Genomic DNA, 25,429 nt, shown 5'->3' with positions numbered 1-25,429 from the left:
TAGCAGTAAAGGTCTGATTCAGATATGTCATACAATCGTGTGTATCATTATGTCTGCCGAACTCACCTCCCGCCAGCAACTCCTCTCCTTCCACCCTTTGTACAGCATGTTGTACATATGGTATGTTGCTGGATTCAGCGTACTGCAACGTTTAACAGTAATATTTGCAGAAGCAATTAGAGCTAGTTCCCATTTGGTGAACCTAGCCGAGGAGACGTGTCTGGTTTGAGCTGAGTTCAACAGAGCAGATACAGCATGGGGAGTGTAGACAATCATATCATGGCCCAATACTACGTCCTCACTTTTACTCACCAATAGAGGGGTAGCGGCTACACTTCTCAAACAGGTGGGGAGTGATCTTGCCACAGTGTCCAATTGGGCACTGTAGTATGCTACGGGCCTACTGGCATCACCATGTTTTTGTGTAAGGACACCTGCAGCACAACATTGGCTTCCGTACAATAAAAATCAAAAGGTTTTTCATAATCGGGTACTCCCAATGCAGGAGCTTTCGTCAGACTATCCTTAAGATTAAGGAAAGCCTGCTCTGATTCCTCTGTGTGTATGACACGATCAGGCTTTGAGGAAGAGACTAATTCCTGTAAAGGTAAGGCCAAAATAGAAAAACCTGGTATCCACATTCTACAGTATCCACACATTCCCAAGAAGGTACGAATTTGCTGTTGATTCTGCGGCAGTGTCATGTTTTGTATGGCCTGGATTCTAACTGTTGTAAGATGTCGTAACCCCTGGGTTAGGCAGTGTCCCAAATATTTTACTCTGGATTGGCACGGCTGTAGTTTGTCCTTAGCCACCTTGTGTCCTGTTTGTGAGAGATGAAGTAACAAAAGTTTAGTATCATTCAAACATGACATAAACGAGTCAGAACATAGCAAAAAATCGACCACATATTGAATTAGAACAGATCCATTGGCAGGTTGAAAAGATTGTAAACAGTCGTGCAATGCCTGGGAGAAGATACTGGGGTTGTCTATGAAACCTTGGGGTAATCGTGTCCATGTGTATTGTAAACCTCTGTATGTATATGCGAATAGATACTGACAGTCAGGATGGGGAGGCACAGAGAAGAAAGCAGAACAGAGGTCGATGACAGTGAAATGGGTTGCATTTGGTGGGATCTGCATCAAAATGACTGCTGGATTTGGCACTACAGGGAATTGGCTCTCTACTACCTTATTAACACCTCTAAGGTCTTGTACCCCTCCCACAACTCTTCTTCACCGGGAAGATGGGACTGTTGGCTACACTAGCTGTACGAACTAAAATTCCCTGTTGCAATAATCGCTCAATTATTGGAAAAACCCCTAATTCTACCTCCTGTTTTAGTGGGTACTGGGGAATTTTTGGAGCTTGCCTACCGCTTTTTAAATTTACCATTACGGGGCTTACGTTTGCCATTAATCCAGTGTCCTGTCCATCTTTCGTTCAAAGGGAATCTGGAATTAGGGACAACATTTCATCTACCTGTGATGGAGTTTCATTTAAAACTGTAGAGTGATACATTATACTTTGAGGAGTGTCTAACATATCCCGCACCTCGTATACCATTCTCTGATATCTAAAAATACACCATCAGGGGTGCAATATAAAACACATCCCATCTTACATAACAAGTCTCTGCCCAGTAGGTTAGTCGGAGCCGCAGCAGCCAGGAGAAAAGAATGCCTGGTATGTAACGGCCCAATAGTAACCTCTGTGGACTTTGTTAAAGGAAAATGTTACACTTTACCTGTTACACCCATTGTTGGTACTGTCTCGTTGGTCACCTGCAAATTAACGGGAGATTCTATCACTGACCTGGTCGCCCCTGTGTCTACAAGAAAAGGATATTCAGTACCAGCTACATAAACCATCATGACCGGTTCTTCCCTAGTACTTCCCGTTAACCTGACTATCTGTAGACTACAGGTATGACCTGACCCCTAGCGTTGGCTACCATTCTCCAATAAAGCATTTACAGCTACAATAGGAGCTGGTACCTGCTGAACATTTGCTGGCCTTTGTGCATATCCCTTATGGTGGTATCCAGGTCTTCCCTGATGTGGGGTTCCTACTCTTTTTACTGTACAGTTTCTACTTAAGTGTCCTGGTTGTTTACAGTAAAAACATGTTCGTGTATCGGATGAAGACATGTGGTGTTGTGAGGTTTGCGCAGAGGGTAAAGGTGGTGGATATGGGTAAGGACAGGGAGGGTAAGGGTATTGTGGGGGATAAGAAGTTGGTGGGTAGCCTGGGACCTGTGGTTGCATCGGGTTAGTGGGATAGAGTTGTGTTTGTTGTTGCGTGGGGTTAGTGAGAGCACATACTTGTTCAGAAGTGTGTGTGCAAGTGCAAGTGTGTCTGTTGGCTGTGATGTTACCGTCATTCCCTCTAGAGCTTGTATTACAGCCATTAGTTTTTCGCTCTGGGCTTCTCACTTCTTGGAGATGTTTTTATCATGTTCAATGGCAGTTTCTATGAGGGTATCTATTGTGAGTCCCCACCAGCCAGGCTGTGAGGTCTGAACCCGAGTTTTTAAACTCTCTTTCAGACCGTCCAAAAGTACCGTGACTATCATTCCCCGGTGGTTAGTGCTATCTTTAATATCCTCTATCCCAGTGTAGTGGGTGATAGCCTGCAGAGTCCGATCGCAATAATCTTCTGCAGTTTCACTCTCCTTCTGCTTAATGGTGAAAATTTTGTTCCAGTTAACTACTACTGGAAAATATATACCCAATTGAGTTACAATGTGGGAAATATTACCTTGGTTTACTTGGTCTGTTAAGGGAACGTCACCATCCAATACACAATCCGTGATAAATTTTGTCACGTCGGTATTGCGTGGTAGGCAGGCCCTTAACACCACACGCCAATCTTTATTAGTGGGTTCATGTGAACTACCCAAATTTCTCAAAAATCTTTGACATTTGGCTAATTCCTTTTTGGGATCGGGGAAATCATTTATGATGGAATTTAGTTCTGCTGTTGTCCAAGGACAATGCATTACTACTTCCCTCATGGGCACTATACCGTTTGCATCTGCATTTCCATTTGGAACAGTTATTGTCCGAATGGGATGCAGACCGGTAGCACTGCTACCTTTGATCTGATTACCTGGCTGGGGGTTTAGTCTGCTGCTGCTGCGTATGGTATGAACAACTTCCTCTATGGGTGCAGAGGGCATTAACACTTCCCTTGCTGTTACCGATGGAGATGGAGGCACCACTCGTGATTGTGGTGATGCCGCATCTATCATTTGTACAGCATGGGAAATGGCAGACATTACAATAGGCTCATCATCCACATCATGAACATGTTCTTTATAGTTCCTTAAGAGAGGGTAGAAGTAGCTTGTTACATTTTTATGGGTATTTTTGGTAACTGTATTTGCACCTCCATCCACATAAGGTGGGGGAGGTGAGCGTGAACTGCAGGCAATACTCTCCACGATGCTACCTTGCTGCACGTGTGCGCCATTTTTTTCGGCTCGCCCGTATTGCAATTTAGCGCCGCGGATGTATTTTCTGGCAATGTGCTCACAACGCTAGTTTGCGTCGTTTGCACATTTTTAAGCCACGCATCCCCTTCATGCTGCCACAGTTTTAGAAATTCAAAATATTTAACTTTTTTCTTTCAGGAGCGCATCAAACTGATGTGATCCCGGACATTATCTAACACATTTTTATCAAAACTACCAATTCTGGGAAACGGTCTAACACTCTTCCTCATCATATTAAACCATAAATCAGAATACCTTATTGCATAAGTACCGTACTTAGTATGCATGATACGATGGGCCGATCCGATCGGCGCCTCCATTAGCAGCACATCATTGCCTAACATCTCTACTGTTTGCGCGGCTCCCATTCTGAGACAACTCCTAAGCTTTTCAATAAAGATTTAAACTGTTGAAAGACAATCAAGATACTTTCACTTACCTGTGGACGATTTAAGTCGGCGGCGCCTACACACCTGGATAAGATTTGAAAAAGGCAACTTCCACACCCGGATAAGATTTAGTAAGGCAACTTCCACACCTATGAGAGTTTATATGTTGGCTACTCCCACGCACCTCTCTACAACAAAGACAACATGTACACCTGCTACTGTGTATAGAACGGTAAAGCTACTTACCGAGCGGCTAGACTAACCCTTGCACCTAGCCCTTAAGGATCATACGATACCCTTAATTTGTTCAACAAATATTCACTGTTACACACTTTTTTCGTGCGCAGAAAAATAAACGTTAACCCAGATATTGGTAACAATTGAAAAAGGTAAACCTCAACGGCTTTGTTAAAACACGTGGCAGCAGAACCGGAAGTGCGTATACGCTATTGTGCGATCAGCCACATACACAATAATGCGACTACCACACAACCGTATAATGACTTTTTAGCTGCGTACACAATAGTGCGTCATTGCTATGCACAAACCTGCGACTTAGCCGCGTACTCAGTACTGCGGCACCCCTTTAAACATAACGTTCTATCAACAGAGGAAAACAAACTTTTTCCTCTCTTGTCCCTGCATTCTAGTCAGCTTCCTTGATTCACACGGAGACGGATAGCAATCTTTCAGCACAAAGCAGTTGCAGGCAAACCCTGCATGTGGCCACTCCACCCTTTGCTGAAATATCGATAGCCGTATGTACCATGTGAGCAGGTAAGTGACTTCACTATGAGCCCCCAACTAATGATATTAAAATTAACCTCTATATACCCCTGCCTGTACCTTCTAAAATCCTTCCTATAAACCTCTGATGACACTAATTTGCGTATGCAGTCTTACAATAAATAGAGACTCCAGACTCAGAACATGTGGTTCCGAAGCACAAAGTATTATTCAAGTAAAAGTACAGTCAGTTACATGCTATGATCTGTGTACAATTTAGCGCAAAGGAATTATACAGACCCAAGTACAGTATACATACGCAGCGCCTCTGGACCAGATCCCGGCCTTCAGAAAGAAAACCTCCGTCAATCAGCATTCAGCAAGAAGACTAAAGACCCAGTGTTTGAGCACACATGTTTATACCCCCCCAGAATAGACAGAACAATAGAGAAGTTTCTTGCTTATGCCATTGGTTCCCAGGGGAGAAGCATATGTTACAGTGCGTTTAACAGGCTGGTTCAAATAGACTCGCCCAGCCTCTAACAACTGAGGGTCTTTTGCCTCCCGCCTCCCCATGCTGCATCCTAACAGTTGTTCCTAAAATATACATTTTGTTGATTGTAGTCTCTAAGGTTCATAAGTTGGGAATGCATGATGCGATCTCCACACCGATAGTACCGGAATTCTGTTGAAAGAGTATGCATCAGTTTGAAATCAAATACGGCTGTCTTAACATGTATAGAACCTTAGTTATCAAATATCTTTATTTCTCAGCATTTAAACTAACTGAACCAACTTAAATCATATACTTTAAAGCTTATTAAACCTTATGTGTGAATATATAATGTGTGAGTATTCGGGGTTTGATATAAAGACGTATTAATGTGTGTATGAGGAAGGGTGCACTTAACTCTCACTAAGTGAACATCTTAGCAGTATGACATGCTGAGCCAGATAGTTCCACATGCCCACTCTGTCAGCAGTCCCCCCCACCTGTCCCAGGCTTCAAAAGAAATACTCTTTATTCTACCAGTCTCTTGTGTGAAATGCAAATTAGCCCAGCTACAAGAGACAGACCTAAGATGACACTCTAGTCTTTGAAATCATGTCATTGCAGGAAGCCTGCTAATGTAAGGTGTGTATTCTAGCTGGACCACCTGTAGTGAGAGCAGACATTGCCCAGGAAGTTTATCTACACAAGCTAGTTATCACTTGGCCACTTGCTCTATTCAGCTAATGCAATTTTGGCATACTGTAAAGCCATTTCTGAAATATATATCATTTATAATACGTAAAGTAATGAAATGGGCATTTAGTGAATCGCCGTAACCTATGGCGATGGGCACAGAAGCATTCTCATGATGCTAATAGTATTATCGCCACATGTACTAAAGTGTGAGTTTATCTAAAATGGCGCTTAGGTGGCCATTTCACAAAATGGCGTCTTGCGGCCAGTCGCAAGATGGTGTCGCTGCGATTCAATTTTAAACTGATCTTGTCTCAGCCAATAATCCAGTTTTGACACATCATTCTTCAATTTATGCCTAAAGAACAGAAAATCTCCAATGAATGCACTTACAAAAACAAGAAGCAAATTTATCATTGAGTGAAGAACCAAAACCTGATTATCAGAATCTTCCTAACCCATATATCACGAATGACCAAGAATCGTTACTACTCATCTTTCTGACTACAATTGAAATATTCTGGATCCATGATTTTTTTCTGACCACAATTGAATGTTATTGTGTATTCTACCTTCCACTGACACTAATCATAAGTCCTTGAAGGACAATCCTTATATAAGAAAGTGCATCCTTCATTCATCAAATCTGCATAATTACGATAAAATAATCCAGTGCATTTAATAATTATTCTTAGTTCTTTCTCCTTTTTCTTTTTCTTTCATGCTTCCATAAATGATTTGACACTGAGACACATCATTGTATACATAAAATGTTTTATTGATTAGTACTTCCACAAATTACTATTTGATTAAGTTTTGTGATTGATTTGAATTATATATTTACTAGTGCTGACTATAAAATAATTACTACTCTGTAGGCTATTATACCCCATTTATAATTAATGTTATAAATTCTTAATCATGTCCTCCTATCTTTTCAGAAATAAACTATTTTTAAGTGTATTGTTTCAACTCCGAATAGAATACAATGCTTCAAAATCAAGAATCAATCACTATGTATGTTTTGACATCCATTAGCTGACATGTACGTGGGTGGACAAAGATGGCCGCGCTCTGATCATTTGAGGATAAAGATAGCCGCGATCTCAGCTGACCTAAGTGATGCATCTAGTGGGAGACAGGACATCCGTGAGAAAGGATGAAGCCACAAGCCGGGCTTTGATGACACCACAGATTGTGGAACCGAACAAATATGATGATGACAAACGGGTGGACTAAGATGGCCGCGCCCGGCTCACATGAGGACAAAGATGTCCGTGACCTGAGTTGATCGAAGGGCGGAAGTGACATACCCAGAAGAAGACAGAATATTCGGGAGACAGGCAGAAGTTGTAACGCCGGTCAGTGATGACACTCCCAAGACAGTTCGATGGGATGGGTGGAAATGACGCACCACGAGGCCTCACTAAGGGCGTATATAACACACTACACTGGCCAGACTACAAACTGTTTAAGGCTGGGGAAACCGAATTATCTGGACATATCTAATGCGATTTGGTACTTTATAACAGATACATTTCTATGGTTATATGTATTTAAGACTTTTACTCCTGAGTGTTGATCCTCTAAACCAGGAACCGGAAGTGATGGGACATTAAGTCCCAATTGGTGCTTTTTTGTCCCTATTAAGGGGGTTTATAAACCAGACACCAAACAGGAGCTCTATATCCTTTGAAGAAGTCTGACAGCAAGACAAAACGCGTTGGTTGCTCCTCTTACCTTTCATGAACTTACTACCACTATACAAGATAAGCTCCACAGCATATTTTTAATTGCCTAAGACAGAGGATCTCACAGGACCCCACACAGGTCACAGTTTGCAGGTTACCCAGCAGGAGCACAGGTGTACTCATAACTCGCTGACACATTTTAAAACATCCACAGGTGGAGCTAATTATTTCACTCGTGATTCTGTGAGGACACCTGCAAAACATGTTCTGTTTTGGGGTCCTGAGGACTGAGTTTGAGAACCTGTGGCCTAAGATATGTGAATTTTTTTTGTGTGTCTTATTTTTTATTACACACATTTTTTATTGTTTCTGCTTTTGAAATACCATGTTCAGCATTTGATTATTTATTGTCAACCCCATGTTGAATGTTTTTAATTTATCAGATCATAATTAAATTATTAGTTTTTTAACTAAATATTTATATATATTGTCTGTGATTTATATAAATCCTCAATATTTATCTACTGTTGTACACTGTATTTTAGAGGTCACTAATTTATTTACTGAACACTGTGTACTATAGATTTAATACAATACTTGACATATTTATACATATATCACATTTAAGTTATTATATCACTATTTATTGATGCACAGCACTTTGTATTTTACATTTATTTTATATACACCATATATTTATATATACCTATACATACTAGTTACACTAGCACATAGGCACTCTGATGCAGATTTGATTTTCACACATATATACACACACATGCACATATACAAATATATACACAAAAGGAAAAAGTTCAGGCACTCTCCAGTGCAAGCATATATACACACATACTCACATACATATATTTCTATATATACATATATATACAGTCAGGTCCATAAATATTGGGACATTGACAGAATTTTCATATTTTGGCCTCTATTCACCACCACAATGGTTTTGAAATGAAACAAACAAGATGTGCTTTAACTGCAGACTTTCAGATTTAATTTGAGGGTAATTACATCCAAATCAGGTGAATGGTGTAGGAATTACAACGGTTTCTATATGTGCCTCCCACATTTTAAGGGGCCAAAAGTAATGGGACAAACTAAACAATTCTAAATCTAACTTTCACTTTTTAATACTTTGTTGCAAATCCTTTACAGGCAATTACAGCCTGAAGTCTGGAACGCATAGACATCACCAGATGCTGGGTTTCATCCCTGGTGATGCTCTGCCAGGCCTCTACTGCAAATGTCTTCTATTTTAGATTCCCACTAACAGCTAAAGGATAAGCTGTTGACTCTACATAATTTTATAATATTGTTCCTTTACATTCTATGTATTAATAAGTATCAAACTGTGGGGCCTATTCATCATAACTTAAAATTTGATGGATGTAATTACAGTAGGTTTAGAACTTGCATGGAGTTCTACCTAATTACTGGAGGAATTCATCATTCCTCCTCTCCATAACTATCTATTTCGAAAAGCTGTAATTTTTGCGATGACAGCTTTTCGGGAAATATATAGTTTTCCCTATCTACACTAACTTACTGAAGCTGGAATCTGCACTGCCTAAAGCTGCAGTAATTATGTGTGTCCCTCCCAACACCCCCTCCACATACCTCTCCCCTGTCCCCGCACTTACCTGCCCACTGCAGCGCCTCCGTCTCCGGTGTCTGCTCTGACACGTGTTCTCCCAGCAGTCCGCAGTACAGTTTAGAAGAAAAAAAAAAAAATTTTTTCACTAAACTTTATTCTGTTATGCTAGGAGAACATGGTGGACCTTATTCAGAGTCGGTCGCGAGCGCTCCATGTTGGTCCACAGGGCATGCGCACGACGGAGACTGCTCCGTCGTGCGCATGCGCGAGCCCCCGCTAATGACGGATCACCCGTCATTAGAGGGCTCGAAGCAGACGGAGCGAGCTGTCGATGTTGATTGACAGCTCGCTCCGTTTGCTGGGCGGGCAAACCCAGCCAAACGGAGGCATTCCTTTTGGAATGCTTGCCGTTTTGTGGGCGTCCCCACTGATATCATCAGTGATGTCAGTGGGGAGCTTCCTGCTCAAACAGAGCAGGAAGCTCCCTGGGGCTTAAGGTTGACGAGACCCTACCCTAGGGTCTCGTCGTAAGCCCCGATGGTCGCGATGGTCTTAACGACCGACATGGAGGTGGCCGTTCAGGATGCAAGTGGCCGCCCTGTTTCTGAGCGACCGCTTGCATCCTACGACTATTCATGAATACTAAAATAATAGTAATTAAGGAAATGTCCTTAAAAACTTTATTTTAGTGTTGATGAATAGGCCCCTGTATGTGATAAGTTATGTAATGCAAAAAAGATAAATTCTTGGTCTTATATGCATGAATATGGGTATGAGTATGGTTTATCACCCACAGTGCAACCTGTGTAGTGCGCCCACCATGGCTGCCTCACCTGGTACACTCGTTGATGGGATGAAATATGCATGGACCTGATTATTATGTTGGGACCCTACTCCTAGCATCAGGACGCTGCAACCACACCCATTTTGTGTCATCTCTTCTAGGCGTAACCTATTCCACCCAGGGTAATCCTACGTAGTGCGCCCAAGACGGCTGCCTCATTTGGTACCTTTGTGGGTGGAATATATAACCCATGGAAGTTATTTCCCAAAATGTCTGCACCAACCCTGCAATATGCTTATTGTGCTCTCTAGGTTTCGGTTGATTTTAATTATCTCGGTGTGGTTTTCTTTTTTTTGCAACACCAAATCCTTGTACAATGTACCATGTTTTCTGATGTCTGCAAAGAGACTTTGAGTCCTATGGGAGAAAAGCGCTATATAAATAAAATTATTATTATTATTATTATTATATTATAATATTGTGTCTGTATAAACTGCATTATAATTAAACTATACGGGATGGTGTCTACTTTTTGGGAGGAGCGGTGAGAGTCATTGGAGACCAAACAAATCCAAGAATGACAGGATGTGAGCAGAATATGGGTATACGGTATATATTGTGGTATCTACACCACATTACTTAATCGTTGTTAGCATTTGTGTTTTCCCAAGTAGGTCCATACCAACCACAAATTGGGTGGAGGCACTGATAGAAAAAAGGTAAACCAATTAACGGGAGGTTAAAGGTGGATACATATTATACATATTAGTAACTTAAGCTGGGTCCACACGTAAAGATTTTCGGTCCAACCATCCAACTAGTTGATTGGTTGGAATGAAAATCTGGTAACGTATGAAAGTAAATGACAATCAGTAATTTTCTCCCAAATGCCGGAAAATGGACAAAAACTGTTGTTTGAACAAATTGTTTAGATCAAACATTTAACAAATTTGTCTGAATGACCATTTTCATCTGTTTTCTGGCATTTAGGAGCAAACTGAATATTAGGGTTAGAAAGAACAACAAAAATAAGTGTGGACCATTTACTTACTTGTTGACCTATTGCCTGTCTAATATCTGGTGTCTATCTAGACCAGGGGTTCCCAACCACGGTCCTCAAGGCACACTAACAGTCCATGTTTCAAGGATAGCCATACGTAAGCACAGGTGTCTTAATTAGTACCTCGGTTATTTTAATTTAACCATCTGTGCTCAAGCATGGATATCACTAAAACCTGGACTGTTGGTGTGCCTTGAGGTTGGGAAACACTGATCTAGACATTGTTGACCTTTTAACTGTCTATCTTTTATACCACAACCCTGGTAGCCAATGCATCAATAGATGGAGTTGGCTATAGAAGCCTATATTCTCAGTTGCCGATGGCCACGTATTCAGGCACAGGCTGAGATTCCCGGAAAGTCAATTGTCAGAAGAGCTGTCCCAGCGTGTATGCAATACTGCATACCGGTGATAAAGATGCTGGTATGCAGGCAGATAGAGCTGGAAATCATCACAATTTATTTGCGCTAATTGATATATCTACCACTATTCCTCTTGATTTTTTAAAACTTTTTCAGAAGAATTTTTACATCTTATATAAAAATAAATATGAATGAAAATAACATAGTATGTAAACAAACAGGAACTCATCTTTTCAAACTGAGATTTGTGTTACTTCTCTCTCAGAAAGAGGTCCAAGGTACAGTAGGTACCTTTTCTTGAAGGTTACTGAAATGGAGGTTGACAAAATTGACAAGGTGATAACCTTTTTGTATTCTTTCTGAAGAAACACAAATAACTGCGGTTGCCGTTGATCCTGCCTTGGCACAATTTAAAAGCAATGTATTCCATTAATTCCCTTAATTGCGGAAGAATAGTACACTGGGTTGAAAGAACTGTTGATTAATGCCACTGAGTCATTGGAGGATCATCAAAAAAAAAAAAAAGCTTTTATCCATCTCAACTTTTTAGGCATGCTCCAAATCTATTGCTGTGCATTCTAAAGTGACATTGCCTCTCTATTAAAGAGGTTTTGTCAAGGGAAGCAACAGTCTGAATCTTAATGTGAAGAAAATAACAAAGGGACTATAAACTAATGAGCGTAAAGTCAAAGGCAAAATTAAATTGTAGCAAATTGTTGTAGAAAAACAATTATGTTAACAAAATACACTGTTAAAATGAGAACATTAAAAATTATGATATTTCAATATTAACCTAATATGCAGTACCTGAATACAAAATCTAACTTCATAGTTATTCATTCTTGTACTATTTCACACTTTAAAAAATGTAAATCAGCAAAGTATAACTAACTTATACACTGAGTAGAAATAACTGTTACAGAACTACAATTAGAGTAACTTCATCTTCAATTATATACTGTAGCAGGATATTAGCTGTCTAATGCCTAAATAATCCTCCATAAGATGTGAACTGTGAAAATATACTGCCTGACCAGATTGTAGTTACGGGCATTTATAGACGTTATATGGAGATTCACAGTCAATGTATAAATCCATGTTTTAATTTTTCCTAACAGCTATCAAAAGGTCTACAGTACACCATTCATTTATTATATTAATTTACTAATAATTAGTTATAGCTTCTTCATATTCCATCGCAATTTGAAATTGGAAGCAACACAGTACATACACGGGGCGAATTTTCACACGATCTGGCCGTTTTCGACTGATCGAAATGACCAATCGTGTGAAAATTAGTGTTTTCATAGACGATTACAATGCTATGCGCGTCCCCGGCGTTGTGGATCGGCATCGTAGATCAGATGATTTTGCAGAAAGATCTGTGATCCATCATGTATGGTTTGACACACATCGTACGTACTTTTGCTGCAGTACGATACGATTTGCAATGTCCCTTGACACTCCTCTCCTCCATTTTGTGGCAGACGACGGGAGAAGTGAGAAGCAGCAGCATCTTGTATAGTGGAGTGTGTTAAAAAGTGAGTATATATTGCCTGTACACCCTGAACCACCAATGCACAGCCCTGCCCTACCAATACCCCTGCACCACCAATGCATACCCTTGGCCCCTCAAAGTGTATATTAACCCCTGCGCCACCAATGCATAGCCCTGCCCTACCAATGTGTATTTAACCCCTGCACCACCAATGCATACCCCTGGCACCCCAAAGTGTATATTAACCCCTGCACCACCAATGCATACCCTTGGCCCCTCAAAGTGTATATTAACCCCTGACCCACCAATGCATACCCAAGGTTAAATTCACTGTTTCTGCCAAATATCACATGCCAATTAAAAAAACTGTATTTATTGTGTCAAACAGTAATAACTCTAAAAATTTATTTATTTACAAATGTTCAACTTTAATACCTACAATAATTTAAACTTTTTTCATTATATTTCCCCAACAGGAATGACAAGTGCAAGAGAGAGAGAGAGTTCGTGCCGGGATTCATTGAAATCTTCAATGACCACAAGTCAAAAGTCAGCACTAACGCAACAAAATCAAATGCAATGCGGCTATCCAGGAGCTAATTGCATTTAGCAAGACCTTCCATCCAGATGATGATGTCACAGTGGTGTGGGTCAAGAACAAAATACAGAATTTCCGCACTGTATACATGAAGGACAAAAGGAAGCAGGAAGAGTCCTGGGCATCCGGAGCAGGGGCAGCTGACACCTATACAAGTACGTTGTGGTACTCTGACCTGCTGAAATTCCTGCATGAGCAGAAGCTGCAGCGACTTTCACAGGCCTAATGGTGATGACTACAGAGGACCCTGGAGTGGAGAACCCAGACGCAGAACAAGAGTCCTTTTGTGAAGTCGTAAGTAGTTTTTAATTTTACAGTTCATATGTCCACTATAGTCCATTAGCGGATACTGTCCTCCTGCCACGGTACTGCCCCCACTCCGTTGAAGCAGGCCAGATATTGCTTCCTCACCTCTTTAGCCCTCACAGTTCCTGTTGTTGAAGCCATTGAAGGTGGGGCCACAGAGAGCACTGGGACTGTTTCCTCCGGTTGGTCTTGGTCGTCCAGCACTGCTGTGTCTGATGTCCTCTAGTTAGAACTATTTTTCCATAGGAAATTATGGAGGACACAGCAGGCCAAAACAACGGAATCTATTTTATCCATACGTAGATTAATAGAGATATGGAACACCCGGAACCGGTTACATAGAATGCCGAATGTGTTCTGCACTATTCGGAGAGCCCTGGATAGTCTGTAATTAAAAATGCGCTTCTCTTTTGTAAGACCTCGTTGCACATACGGCTTCAGCAAATGCTCATGGAGAGCAAATGCCTAATCAGCCACAAAAACATAGTTTAGGCTGTGCTTTGTTTCAGTTTCAGATGGTAAATTCAGGCGGTTGGAGCTGAGTCTCTCATAGAAGAGGATTTGCTTAAAAGAACCCCCATCCGAAGCACGACCATTTTTGCCCACATCCACAAAAATAAATTCATAATTGGTGTTAACCATCGCCATGAGCACGATGCTGTTAAATCCTTTATAATTATAATAAAAGGACCCGCTGTGGACAGGTAGGGTAATCCGGACATGTTTGCCGTCTATTGCTCCATCGCAGTTAGGGAAGTTCCATCTCCGTTCAAACTCCTCAGCAATGGTCTGCCACTCCTCCACCGTTGTTGGGAACTAGAATTTTTAAAAAAAGGAATTAAAACTTGGAAAACCATGTAATTAACATTATACAATTATCTCTCTCCTCCAACAGCCTTCAAACCCAAACCTGGATTTAGTGGTCAGCCTGCAAATTCCATCTCAAACCCAGCCTGAAACACCACAACCTGCGCCTAAACGCCGGAGATACCAGTGCCGAACACAGGATCAACCAGAGGAACTTTTGAATGAGGTCAGGCAGGCTTTGAACAAACCGCCCGACATGTTCGACCACCTGGGCACGCACATAGCCAGCACGCTCCGGGAAATATACGAAAGCCAGCAGATACATGCCCAACGCCTCATTTATGATACGGTTATCCGGGGGCGAATGAAAAAGCTGGCAACCAGTACGAGGATAACGGACGACCCTGTCCCCCAGACAACGCTAAAGCCATTTAATTATGTCCCATCCACATCCTACCAGGCCACACCACCATATCCCAGTTATTCTACTCCACAATCAACCAATCCCTCCACATCCTCTCAAGTGGTGTATAGTGCCATGTTGGTAGAGGATGAGGACCCACCTACATTTTCAAATTTTTGATTTCACATTATGTTCAACTATTACCCAGTTTTATGTCTCCCAATAGGTGCTGCGTGGTACATGGCGTTGATGACGCAAGTTGGACAGTGTCCTGAAGCACATGGCACATGGTCAGATTGTTGCATGCAAGGGCCTCAATCTGGACTTGTGCCATGTGCCTCGTGGCCTGTTCAATCCAGCATCTGATACGCCGTATACTATGCAGCTGATTAACTAATGGGAGACATAAAACTGTAGGTTTTTATCAGTGCATTTATTTGCATAAAGTTGCAGAATGTTTTACCATTTTAATTAAATATCACCCGATTTTTTACTTGTGGACATACAAATTTTTATATGGTAAATATACCATGTTGGTTTGGTACACACAATAGCCATGTTGGCTTGGAATCATGTACCCACAAACAAGTATATATACAGCCATGTTGGTTGTTTTACTAAACACAATTGTGTTTTAAAAAAAATTATAATAATTTATTTCACAAGAAACAAATGTATAATGTTTTACTTACTTTGAAGTAGCAGAACTTCAGGACATTGACAATGGCATCACAGGTCTCTTGGATGATGCGCCCCAACGCCTGGGATGAAATGAGGGTCCCGAACTTCAGGTCTTCAAACGACCTTCCTGTAGCCAGGTACCTCAGCATCGAAATCAGCCTCTCCTCAGCCGGAATGGCCATCCTCATGTTGGTATCCTGTCTCTGTATATAGGGAGTCACCAGACGCAGCAACTCCTGGAATGTGGTGTCATCCATCCGCAAGTAGTTGCGATAATCGTCCGGATTGTTCTCCCTAATCTCCATCAGCAGGGGCATATGGGAGCAGCTCTTCCTCTGCGTCAGCCACTCCTTAGCAGGACCGCATCCTCCTCCTCTCTTCAGACCCTACACCTATCAGCCTCAGATAGCCATGGGCTAACAGAAGCTCTGGCCATGGGAATCCATCAGAAAGTAGAGAAATAATATACTTTGTAAAAGACAAGCCTTAAAACAAAGCATTACACACTAGCAAAGTACAGCGTTCAGCAGGGTATAAAACCAAGCCTCACTAGTCACTGAGCAGAGTGTGCACAGATCTAAAATGGATGCTGTCTTTTCTGTCTTTTATACCCCCTAGATAAGCCCTCCCCTTTTGACATTCCAACAGATGCATCGTGTGTGTATTTGCAGCATACGATTGATCGTAAACGATTTACAATCGTTTAAGATACATCGGATCGTATGGTCGTTTGTAGAATCGCACCATTTCTAAATACAAATCGTACAGAATGTCAAGGGAAGAATTTTCAAGGGAATCATATGCGATATCGGATCGGATACAAATCGCCCCGTGTATGGGGGCTTTAACACTGTATTGTAACAGACACACTGAGGTAAGAGGACCCTGCTCCCAAACCTGCAATCTATAGGAAAATAATAACTTGATACATGAGGACAAATGCTACATGTTGCAAATTGGACCAGCCAGATAGAGATTCTTGGTTGGCTATATGATTCAGTCACACAGCAGTGTTCACCTGGGGTCAATAGAGGGGCGGACCTATAATGGGTGCAGGGTTTGCGGGGCACATGGACTCCTGGGTGCAGGGTGGCCCATACCGCACACCCAGCACCCATATAGTCTTATACTTACCTGTCCTGGGTGCCTACACACTTGGCATTTTTTTTACACAATCTGCCCGATTCTGATGCATTGGAACGACAGATCATGTAAAAAATGCCCAAATCGTGAGTCCCCACAATGCGATGCGCGTCCCCGCTGGTCGCACATTGCTTCATCATATCTGTCATGTTGTAGGGCAGATCTGCCAATCTGGTACACAAATGCACTGGAAAAAGTCTGGATGCACGATAGATTGTTTGTAAATTGGACACTTTACCAAATCATCGAGCTGCCGGGGAGGAGTTTCAAGGGAGATCGTACACGATGTCGGATCGTGTGCAGATCGGTAAGTGTGTAGGCACCTTTAAGCTGGGCATACACTATACAACTGTCTGTCAGATATCTGTCCAATCTGGCTGGTTGGAATGAAAACCTGGTAATGTATGGAAGAAAATGACAATCGTCCATTTGCTCACAAACACTGGAAAATAGCCAAAAATGGTTGTTCAGACAAATTGGTTAAAAGACATGAATTTAACAAATTTGAACAATTTTTTTTGTCCTTTTTTCAGTTTTTAAAACCATATGATCGACTGTCATTTGCTCCAATACATTACCAGGTTTTCATTCCAACCAGCCAGATTGGACAGATATCTGACAGAAAATTGTATAGTGCATGCCCAGCTTAAGACAGAATCTACTGCACCACCAGAGAGAGGAGGGGGCCCGCATTGAGTCTGCACACGGGCCCTCTCCTCTCTTAAAACGCCCCTGGGTCAGTAAGTTGTACGAGTATAAAAAGAAAACATATGTAAAGTTATGTGGACTGTGTAGAGGGCAGGTAATTGGGTAGAATAGTTTATGGAGGTTTATGTACTATTAACATGGGATACATACACAGCCATGTTTGGCCTGGCCCACAGGGGTACACGGGAAATACCCGGTGGGTCCCACTGCCTGTGGGCCCACCCCCTCCTCTCGGTGTCAGGTTCCACACCTCATATTATAGATTTTTACTCTATTAGACGGTCAGATACCTGGTGGAGCAGGACCACTGATCAGCATGGGGACTTGGTTCCCTTCTATAGAAACTACACCAAGATTTGCCTAATGGTAAGCCAAGTATCTGTGGTGGCTGGTCACGCTCCCACTTGTGGATGACCACACCCCTTAAGCATGGGCCCCGGTGGGCCCTTCATGTCCCAGTGCGACACTCTACACAGCATGAGATTGGCAGAATTATGCCGGCACCAGTATGCCGACAATGAAAAAATGCAGCTTAAAGCACTTTGACTGTGTCGGCAGTATAAGTGTATACATGTTGGTAAAGCTGCATGTTTTCCTTTACTGTATACTGGCAGACTGCACTGTTAACACTGGTCAAGATGGCCGAAGCAAAGTTTAGCTCTGACACAGTCAGTAAAAAAAGATTTTGTCAGTCAGTTAATTGTTAAATTGCTTTAGTAATTTAGTAGAAATGTAAAATTTGTTAAAAACATTTCCATACTTCAGTGTAACAAAGTGGGGTACCTGGCAGTAGTTTGGAGTTAGATACCTCCCATTGTTTTTAGCAATGTCACCCATTATACGCATTGCCTTGTCTTTCTTTTTGCGGATCAGTAGCCATCGTGGGGACTCGGGAATGAACCTGTAAATAGAACATAGAAATTACACTCTCATTAATGTCATTATAAAATGTAGACATTAGCTATAATCTGATGCTTATAAATGTGCATAGTAATTGGCATAGTAATATGCTCTACTGTTCTGTCTGTCCTGTCCGATTTCTAAATTCAGGTGCACAAACAAACTAACCTTAAAGCATATGTCTATATATTCATTGCAGGGCACTGTACTATGGACATAAAAGTGATAAAAATTAATAGAAAGCGCATGTAAAAATCAACTAAAATTGGTAAGAAAGTCTAGGCCAGAAACAAAGGCTTTCATGCCCACCCCCCACACCACAGGAATAAAATAACAACATTTATGGCTTATACATGTAGGACCATGAAGAATATTTTCATTGCTCAACTGAATTCCAGGTATCCCGGGACTCTCAGATTTTGATTTTTTTCTATCCCGAATCCCGGGATTGAATAAAATGAGGCAGGATTGGCTTCCCTAATCTCTATCAGTGAAGTATTTCTTTAACAGTGCAAGGTTTAAATGCAAGTTAACTGTTTGGTAGTCCCAGTACTGGCTAAAAGAAATATATAGCAATATTTGAACGGTACCTGTACTGTCAGTACAATACATCGATGTTACAATCTGACTTTGTGGCCTTCCTCTTGATTTTGTTTGTGACCATATGTGTGTTTAGGAAAATAATCACTTCCAGTATGCAAAGTAATTTTTTGTGCAGAATACTGGGACCGCGATGGGCTCGAACTTGATATCTGTGTTTGCTAACCTGTTTATGTCCAACTTCAGGCGTACTCACATCTATCCAAAATTCAGCCTCAGCATTCTGCTAAATTTTAGTTACATTGGTTGAGGCTTGCCAGTTTAACAGTTTATAAGAGTGTTGTGTAACAACACTGAAAAGGATTTAGCAGAAGTCCAGCCAAAAGTGATACAAAGGTGCTTGAGAAGAGCCCGTCAGTTGTTTAGCAGAGAAAGGAGGCTGCCTATGTTTTTGATTGAGACAAGTATGGTTATTATTACCCAGTTTAGTACAAAGGCCACCAAGTTTGTGAAATCTGTCAAAAATAATTGGCCTATTATTGGGACAGATCCGGCTTTGCCCAATGTAGCATCACGTCCACTGCTATCCTTCAAACGAGGACCAAACCTGAAACAGCTTCTTATGCAACCAATGAAATAATTTTATAGAGCACATGGCAAACCATAGACTGTCCATCAGAAAGGCTATAGAGGATAAAACGGGTTGCAAACTAGTGGCGAGGCACTTCACACAACATGGACACTCAGTGGCCTCTCTAACATGTATGCTGATCGACCAGGAACCAAAGCCAATATGGGGTGGTGATAAAGACAAGAGTTTCTTACAAAGGGAAGCAAGATGGATTTTTAAGCTTAATACGCTCGCACAGAGGGGCCTTAACAAGAATATAAATTATAAATGCTTTTTGAAATTTCGATAGAATGTCCCTAACCTTTACTAGTCTTCTAATTACATACAGGAATATATGTGTTTTATGATGTAAATTAGTATTTGGCAAAATTAATTTTTTCTATGTGTATTGTTTTTTATATATGTTTTATACGTGGAAAGCACTGTATTGTTATCTATTGATCACTGAGAGCACCTGTCAATTTGTGAAATAATAATATATACTTTTTGATTGAGCGTTACATCACAGCGCTGACACCTAGTGACCAATAATGTGATTCTTTTGAGCCTGATAGCTCCTATTCTGTGAAAATTTAGTAGAGAGGAACATGTTAGTGGTGTCAGATGTTCCCGGGGGAATCTTGACAGTACTCAGTTTGAAGCCAAAGTGTACAGCCATGTGGAACACATGCGGTGTCGCGTGTTGGAGCAGCTGATGATACTGTGCAATCTTTATAACGGGTGTCTCTTCAGTGATCCAGTAGGTCACACCTACACTGATGGCATTTTTGACTTGATGATAGTCTTCTATGGCCCGGAGGTGGCCGCAGTCGACCGACGTGATAAGTATCTGCTGAAGCAAACGTTTATGTCTATTTATTGTATTATTTCTCTAACACAGTGACTGTGCAATGTACTTTTTTCTCACTGGGTGGTAATATGAAACAAAGTAAATACAACATCGTGTTTGAACTATTTGGAGAGTGCCATCATGATTTTTTACCTTTGTCTATGTCATGGCCAGGGTATTTCAGCATGGCGCTAGGCGGGTGTTACCTGTGAGGTCGCTGTGACGCGGGCTGTCTGGTGGCGGAGCTAGTGTCTGGCAGGGGGCTTTGGCTGCGCATGTTGTTGTGCGGGCCTGTTGTCACTCTGCGCTGGTAAGGCCTGGCGGCGTCTCCGTTCCTTTTGGCATGGGCGCCGCCATTTTGCCATCTGGCCATGTGATGCAGCTGGCCAATCCTGGTGAGTCACATGTTCCCTCCGGCCAGTAACAGCACCGCATGGGGTATTTAGGAAGGTTCAGTGCCTTCCTTATTTGCCAGTGCAACGTGTATCTCAGCCTAGCTGAGAGGGAGTTCTCTGTGCTTATCCTGTTCCTGTGAATTGCTGTCTGCCAGTCTGCCTGGCAGCTCCTAGCTTCCGCTGGACTACCCCGCTTCCTACACCACCCTTGCCCAAACCTGAGTGCCTGAGCCTGCTGACATCCTGCTCATTTGCCTTAGTTCACTACCTGCATACCTGGCTATTTCCTGCATCACTAACCTGCATACCTGGTTGATTATTCCAGTCTCACTACCTGCACACCTGGACAGTTCTAATTGTTTCTACTTGGATATTAACCCATTACTCCCACCACAGAACTCTAGTGCACGTTTATATATACCTGGACTTTTATTTACTGCCATATTTTATGTCTACTCAAGCACGTATTAAAACACCTAGTTTTATGTTCAAACCCGCTTCTGTGATCGCTCCTGCTACCACCCCGGGTCCACAAACAACCCAGAACATAACAGTCTAGCTATGTATATGAATTACATGGCTATGAATGTAGCACCCCAGAAGATGAGACGATGGATTATTAAAATGAGAGTGCGGATATGAAATTAATCTTTATATATAAATAAATATATATATATATATACACACACATACTGTATCTATATATATATATATATATATATATATTTCATTGGTCTTTTTCTTTGTTTGTTGTTGTTATGCATCCGGACTCCCCTACACCGATTGGGATGAAACCAACGTGAGGTGGTCCAGTTGGATCCTGGCAGGGTTTTAAGGGGGTTATGGTATACTTCAAACCACCTTTTGGTGTACGCTGGGCAGAACTTTGACCCAGGGAGCCTGTTCTGGGCCTTCTACTGGATGGATTTGGATGAAAACTTCAGAGGGGTGGCAATTGGTCAGAGATGCCTAATGCAGTGATTGGGGTCCTGGGTTGCACCTCACGGAGGCTGAACTTTAAACCACGGAGCTTGTTCTGGGCCTTCAACTGGATGGATTTGGATGGCATCACATAATGAAACTTAACAACTTGCTTTGTACTTCAGTTCAGATAATATATATATACAGTCTGGTCCATAAATATTGGGACATTGACAGAATTTTCAGATTTTGGCCTCTATTCACCACCACAATAGTTTTGAAATGAAACAAACAAGATGTGCTTTAACTGCAGACATTCAGATTTAATTTGAGGGTAATTACATCCAAATCGGGTGAACGGTGTAGGAATTACAACAGTTTCAATATGTGCATCCCACTTTTTAAGGGGCCAAAAGTAATGGGACTATCAACTCAAAAGCTATTTTATGGACAGGTGTGGGCTAGTCCCTCTTTATTTCATTATCAATTAAGCAGGTAAAAGGTCTGGAGTTGATTCTAGGTGTGACATTTGCATTTGGAATCAGTTGCTGTCAACTCTCAATATGAGATCCAAAGAGCTGTCACTATCAGTGAAGCAAGCCATCATTAGGCTGAAAAATCAAAACAAACCCATCATAGAGATATCAAAAACATTAGGTGTGGCCAAATCAACTGTTTGGAACATTCTTAAAAAGAAAGAACGCATCGGAGAGCTCAGCAACACCAAAGGACCCGGAAGACCACGGAAAACAACTGTGGTGGATGACAAAATAATTATTTCCCTGGTGAAGAAAAACCCCTTCACAACAGTTGGCCAAATCAAGAACACTCTCCAGGAGGTAGATGTATATGTGTCAAAGTCAACAATCAAGAGAAGACATCACAAGAGTGGATTATAGAGGGTTCACCACAAGATGCAAACCATTGGTGAGCCACAAAAACAGGAAGACCAGATTAGAGTTTGCCAAACAACATCTAAAAAAGCCATTACAGTTCTGGAACAACATCCTATAGACAGATGAGACAAAGATCAACTTGTACCAGAGTGATGGGAAGACAAGAGAAGGAAAGGAACTCCTCATGATCCAAAACATACCACCTCATCAGTGAAGCATGGTGGTGGTAGTGTCATGGCGTGGGCATGTATGGCTGCCAATGGAACTGGTTTCCTTGTATTTATTGATGATGTGACTGCTGAAAAAAGCAGCAGAATGAATTCTGAAGTGTTTCGGGCAATATTATATGCTCATATTCAGTCAAATGCTTCAGAACTCATTGGACAGCGCTTCACAGTGCAGCTGGACAATGACCCGAAGCATACTGCAAAAGCAACCAAAGAGTTTTTTAAAGCTAAAAAGTGGAATGTTATGCAATGGCCAAGTCAATCCCCTGACCTGAATCCGATTGAGCATGCATTTCACTTGATGAAGACAAAACTGAAGGGAAAATTCCCCAAAAACAAGCAGGAACTGAAGACATTTCCAGTAGAAGCCTGGCAGAGCATCACCAGGGATGAAACCCAGCGTCTGGTGATGTCTATGCGTTCCAGACTTCAGGCTGTAATTGTCTGCAAATGATTTGAAACAAAGTATTAAAAAGTGAGTTAGATTTAGGATTCTTTCGTTTGTCCCATTACTTTTGGCCCCTTAAAAAGTGGGAGGCACATATAGAAACCGTTGTAATTCCTACACCGTTCACCTGATTTGGATGTAATTACCCTCAAATTAAATCTGAAAGTCTGCAGTTAAATCACATCTTGTTTGTTTCATTTCAAAGCCATTGTGGTGGTGAATAGAGGACAAAATATGAAAATTCTGTCAATGTCCCAATATTTATGGACCTGACAGTATATATATATATATATATATATATATATATATACACATACATACAGACATACAAAGCTCTCAAATGTGCCAAATTTTTGTTGGACAGACATGCTTTTCGGGCACTGTCCCACCATCCCACCCACGACAGTAGTTTACCGCAACTGTTTACTCTGCATTACCAGACTGCAGCCTGGTGCATTCAAAGTGATCATAATTATAGGATAGGTCCACGTGATCTCCATTATTTTTATGAAGCTATCACACAAAATTCTCCACAACATGGAGGCAGACAACATAGAGAAGGAAATGTAATGGGGTGCGATACTTGCAACAAGTTTTTGAAATAAACCAAATTAATTTACAACTCTTTCGAGGAGACTGAAAGTGCAAATCAGCAGCGTTGTGCTGCAATTTTTGAGGAGTTTGGAAAGAAAAATTTGCTGGCAATTAGGCTAAAATCGCTGAATAAAATGCAAGAAAATGGTTCTGGTCAGCAAATTGCCATCTGTCTGGCCAGAATTTTATAAGAAGCCATATTCTACATATGTATTAAAGATGCAATAATTTATACTTAATTACGGGGCAAAACACATATACATTTAAAGGGGTACAATTAGTTAATTTATTATTGGGCACAATTTAACACTAAATAATATTTTTAATATTAAATAAACAATATATTAACTAAATATTAAGAGGCCAATATTATTAGTAAATTAATAAATGAGGTCAATAATTTTTTTGTTAATTTGAGTCACAATAGTTAATTAATGAAGGAAGCACTAATTATACTGCATACTTATGGCACTAACTCAGTATACAGGTTGAGTCTCCCATTTCAAAATATGTAATATTCTGAAATACAGAATTTGTTTAGCACGACTGATATAGTGACACCTTTGATTTCTGATGGTTCACAAACTTTAAGGCACAAATTATAAAAAATTGTATAAAATTATCTGCAGGCTGGGTGTATAAGGTATATATATGAAGGATTGAGTATGGGATCCCGGCAGCCGGGATGCCCCTGGTCTGAGTACCAACAGTGGCATCCCTACAGTCAGAATCCCTAAACCATTAGGTAAGTATCCTACCACTAACCCTTACCCCTACCCCTCCCTCGTGCCTGAATCTAAACCTCCCCACCTAGTGCCTAAACCGAACCTCCTCTGCCCCCACCCTAAACCTAACCCTCCCCCTTAGTGCCTAACCCTAAATAGAACCCTCCCCCTAACCCCTGAGGCTTACCTTCGGGATGCTGGCAGTCGTGATTCTGGAGCCAGGGATCCCGATGCTGTCGGGATTCCTGGCGCAGGTATTTTGACCGTCAGCATCCCGCATGCCAGGATATTGACTACATACCTATATGAAACATAAATGAATTTTGTGTATGTACACAAACTTTGTTTGATGCACATAACTATTACAACATTGTATAAAATGACCTTCATGCTGTGTGTATAAAGAGTATATGAAACAAATGTATTCTGTGTCTAGACTTGGGTCCCATTCCCAAGATCTCATTATGGTATGGAAATATTCCAAAATACGGAAAAATCAGATATCCAAAATACTTCTGGTCCCAAGCATTTTGGATATGGTATACTCAACCTGTACAAGCGCCATCTATATGCAGAACTATTCCACAAAATGTTATGGGGACTTGCTGGCTAATCCCGTTGTTTTGTCATTTTTTTCCCCGAGAGAAAAAAACAAACAAACAATATCAATAAACAATTAAAGACTATTGGTGTTGTCACATTTTTCTTACCGTTTTACAGAATATAAATTTCTTGTATTTTCTGCATACTATACAAACCGTGCAAGTTTATGTCCTCCAGTCCTTTATGTGAATGGAGGCTGACTAAGAGGGTAATTGAGTGCAAATTGCTCAACTCGACGATTGCCTGCAATCTGTTTAGGTGAGTTGCAAA

At 41.2% G+C, this 25,429-nt stretch overlaps 1 protein-coding gene across 1 annotated transcript in view; it reads right to left on the bottom strand.

The window, feature by feature from the left end:
• LOC148543160 (solute carrier family 22 member 3-like) overlaps positions 1-25,429 on the bottom strand; it is a 397,488-nt gene that overhangs the window by 149,446 nt on the left and 222,613 nt on the right. The window contains exon 5 of the mRNA XM_088451782.1: positions 18,234-18,351. Coding sequence (XP_088307908.1) covers positions 18,234-18,351 — 118 coding nt within the window. The remainder of the gene's footprint in view (positions 1-18,233; positions 18,352-25,429) is intronic.

The sequence above is a fragment of the Taudactylus pleione genome, unplaced genomic scaffold (assembly GCF_031769625.1).
Source record: "Taudactylus pleione unplaced genomic scaffold, aTauple2 ptg000006l, whole genome shotgun sequence".
In the NCBI taxonomy this organism is placed as follows: domain Eukaryota; kingdom Metazoa; phylum Chordata; class Amphibia; order Anura; family Myobatrachidae; genus Taudactylus; species Taudactylus pleione.
Note: the sequence above shows the minus strand (reverse complement) of the source record. Positions and strands in the feature narration are given on the sequence as shown.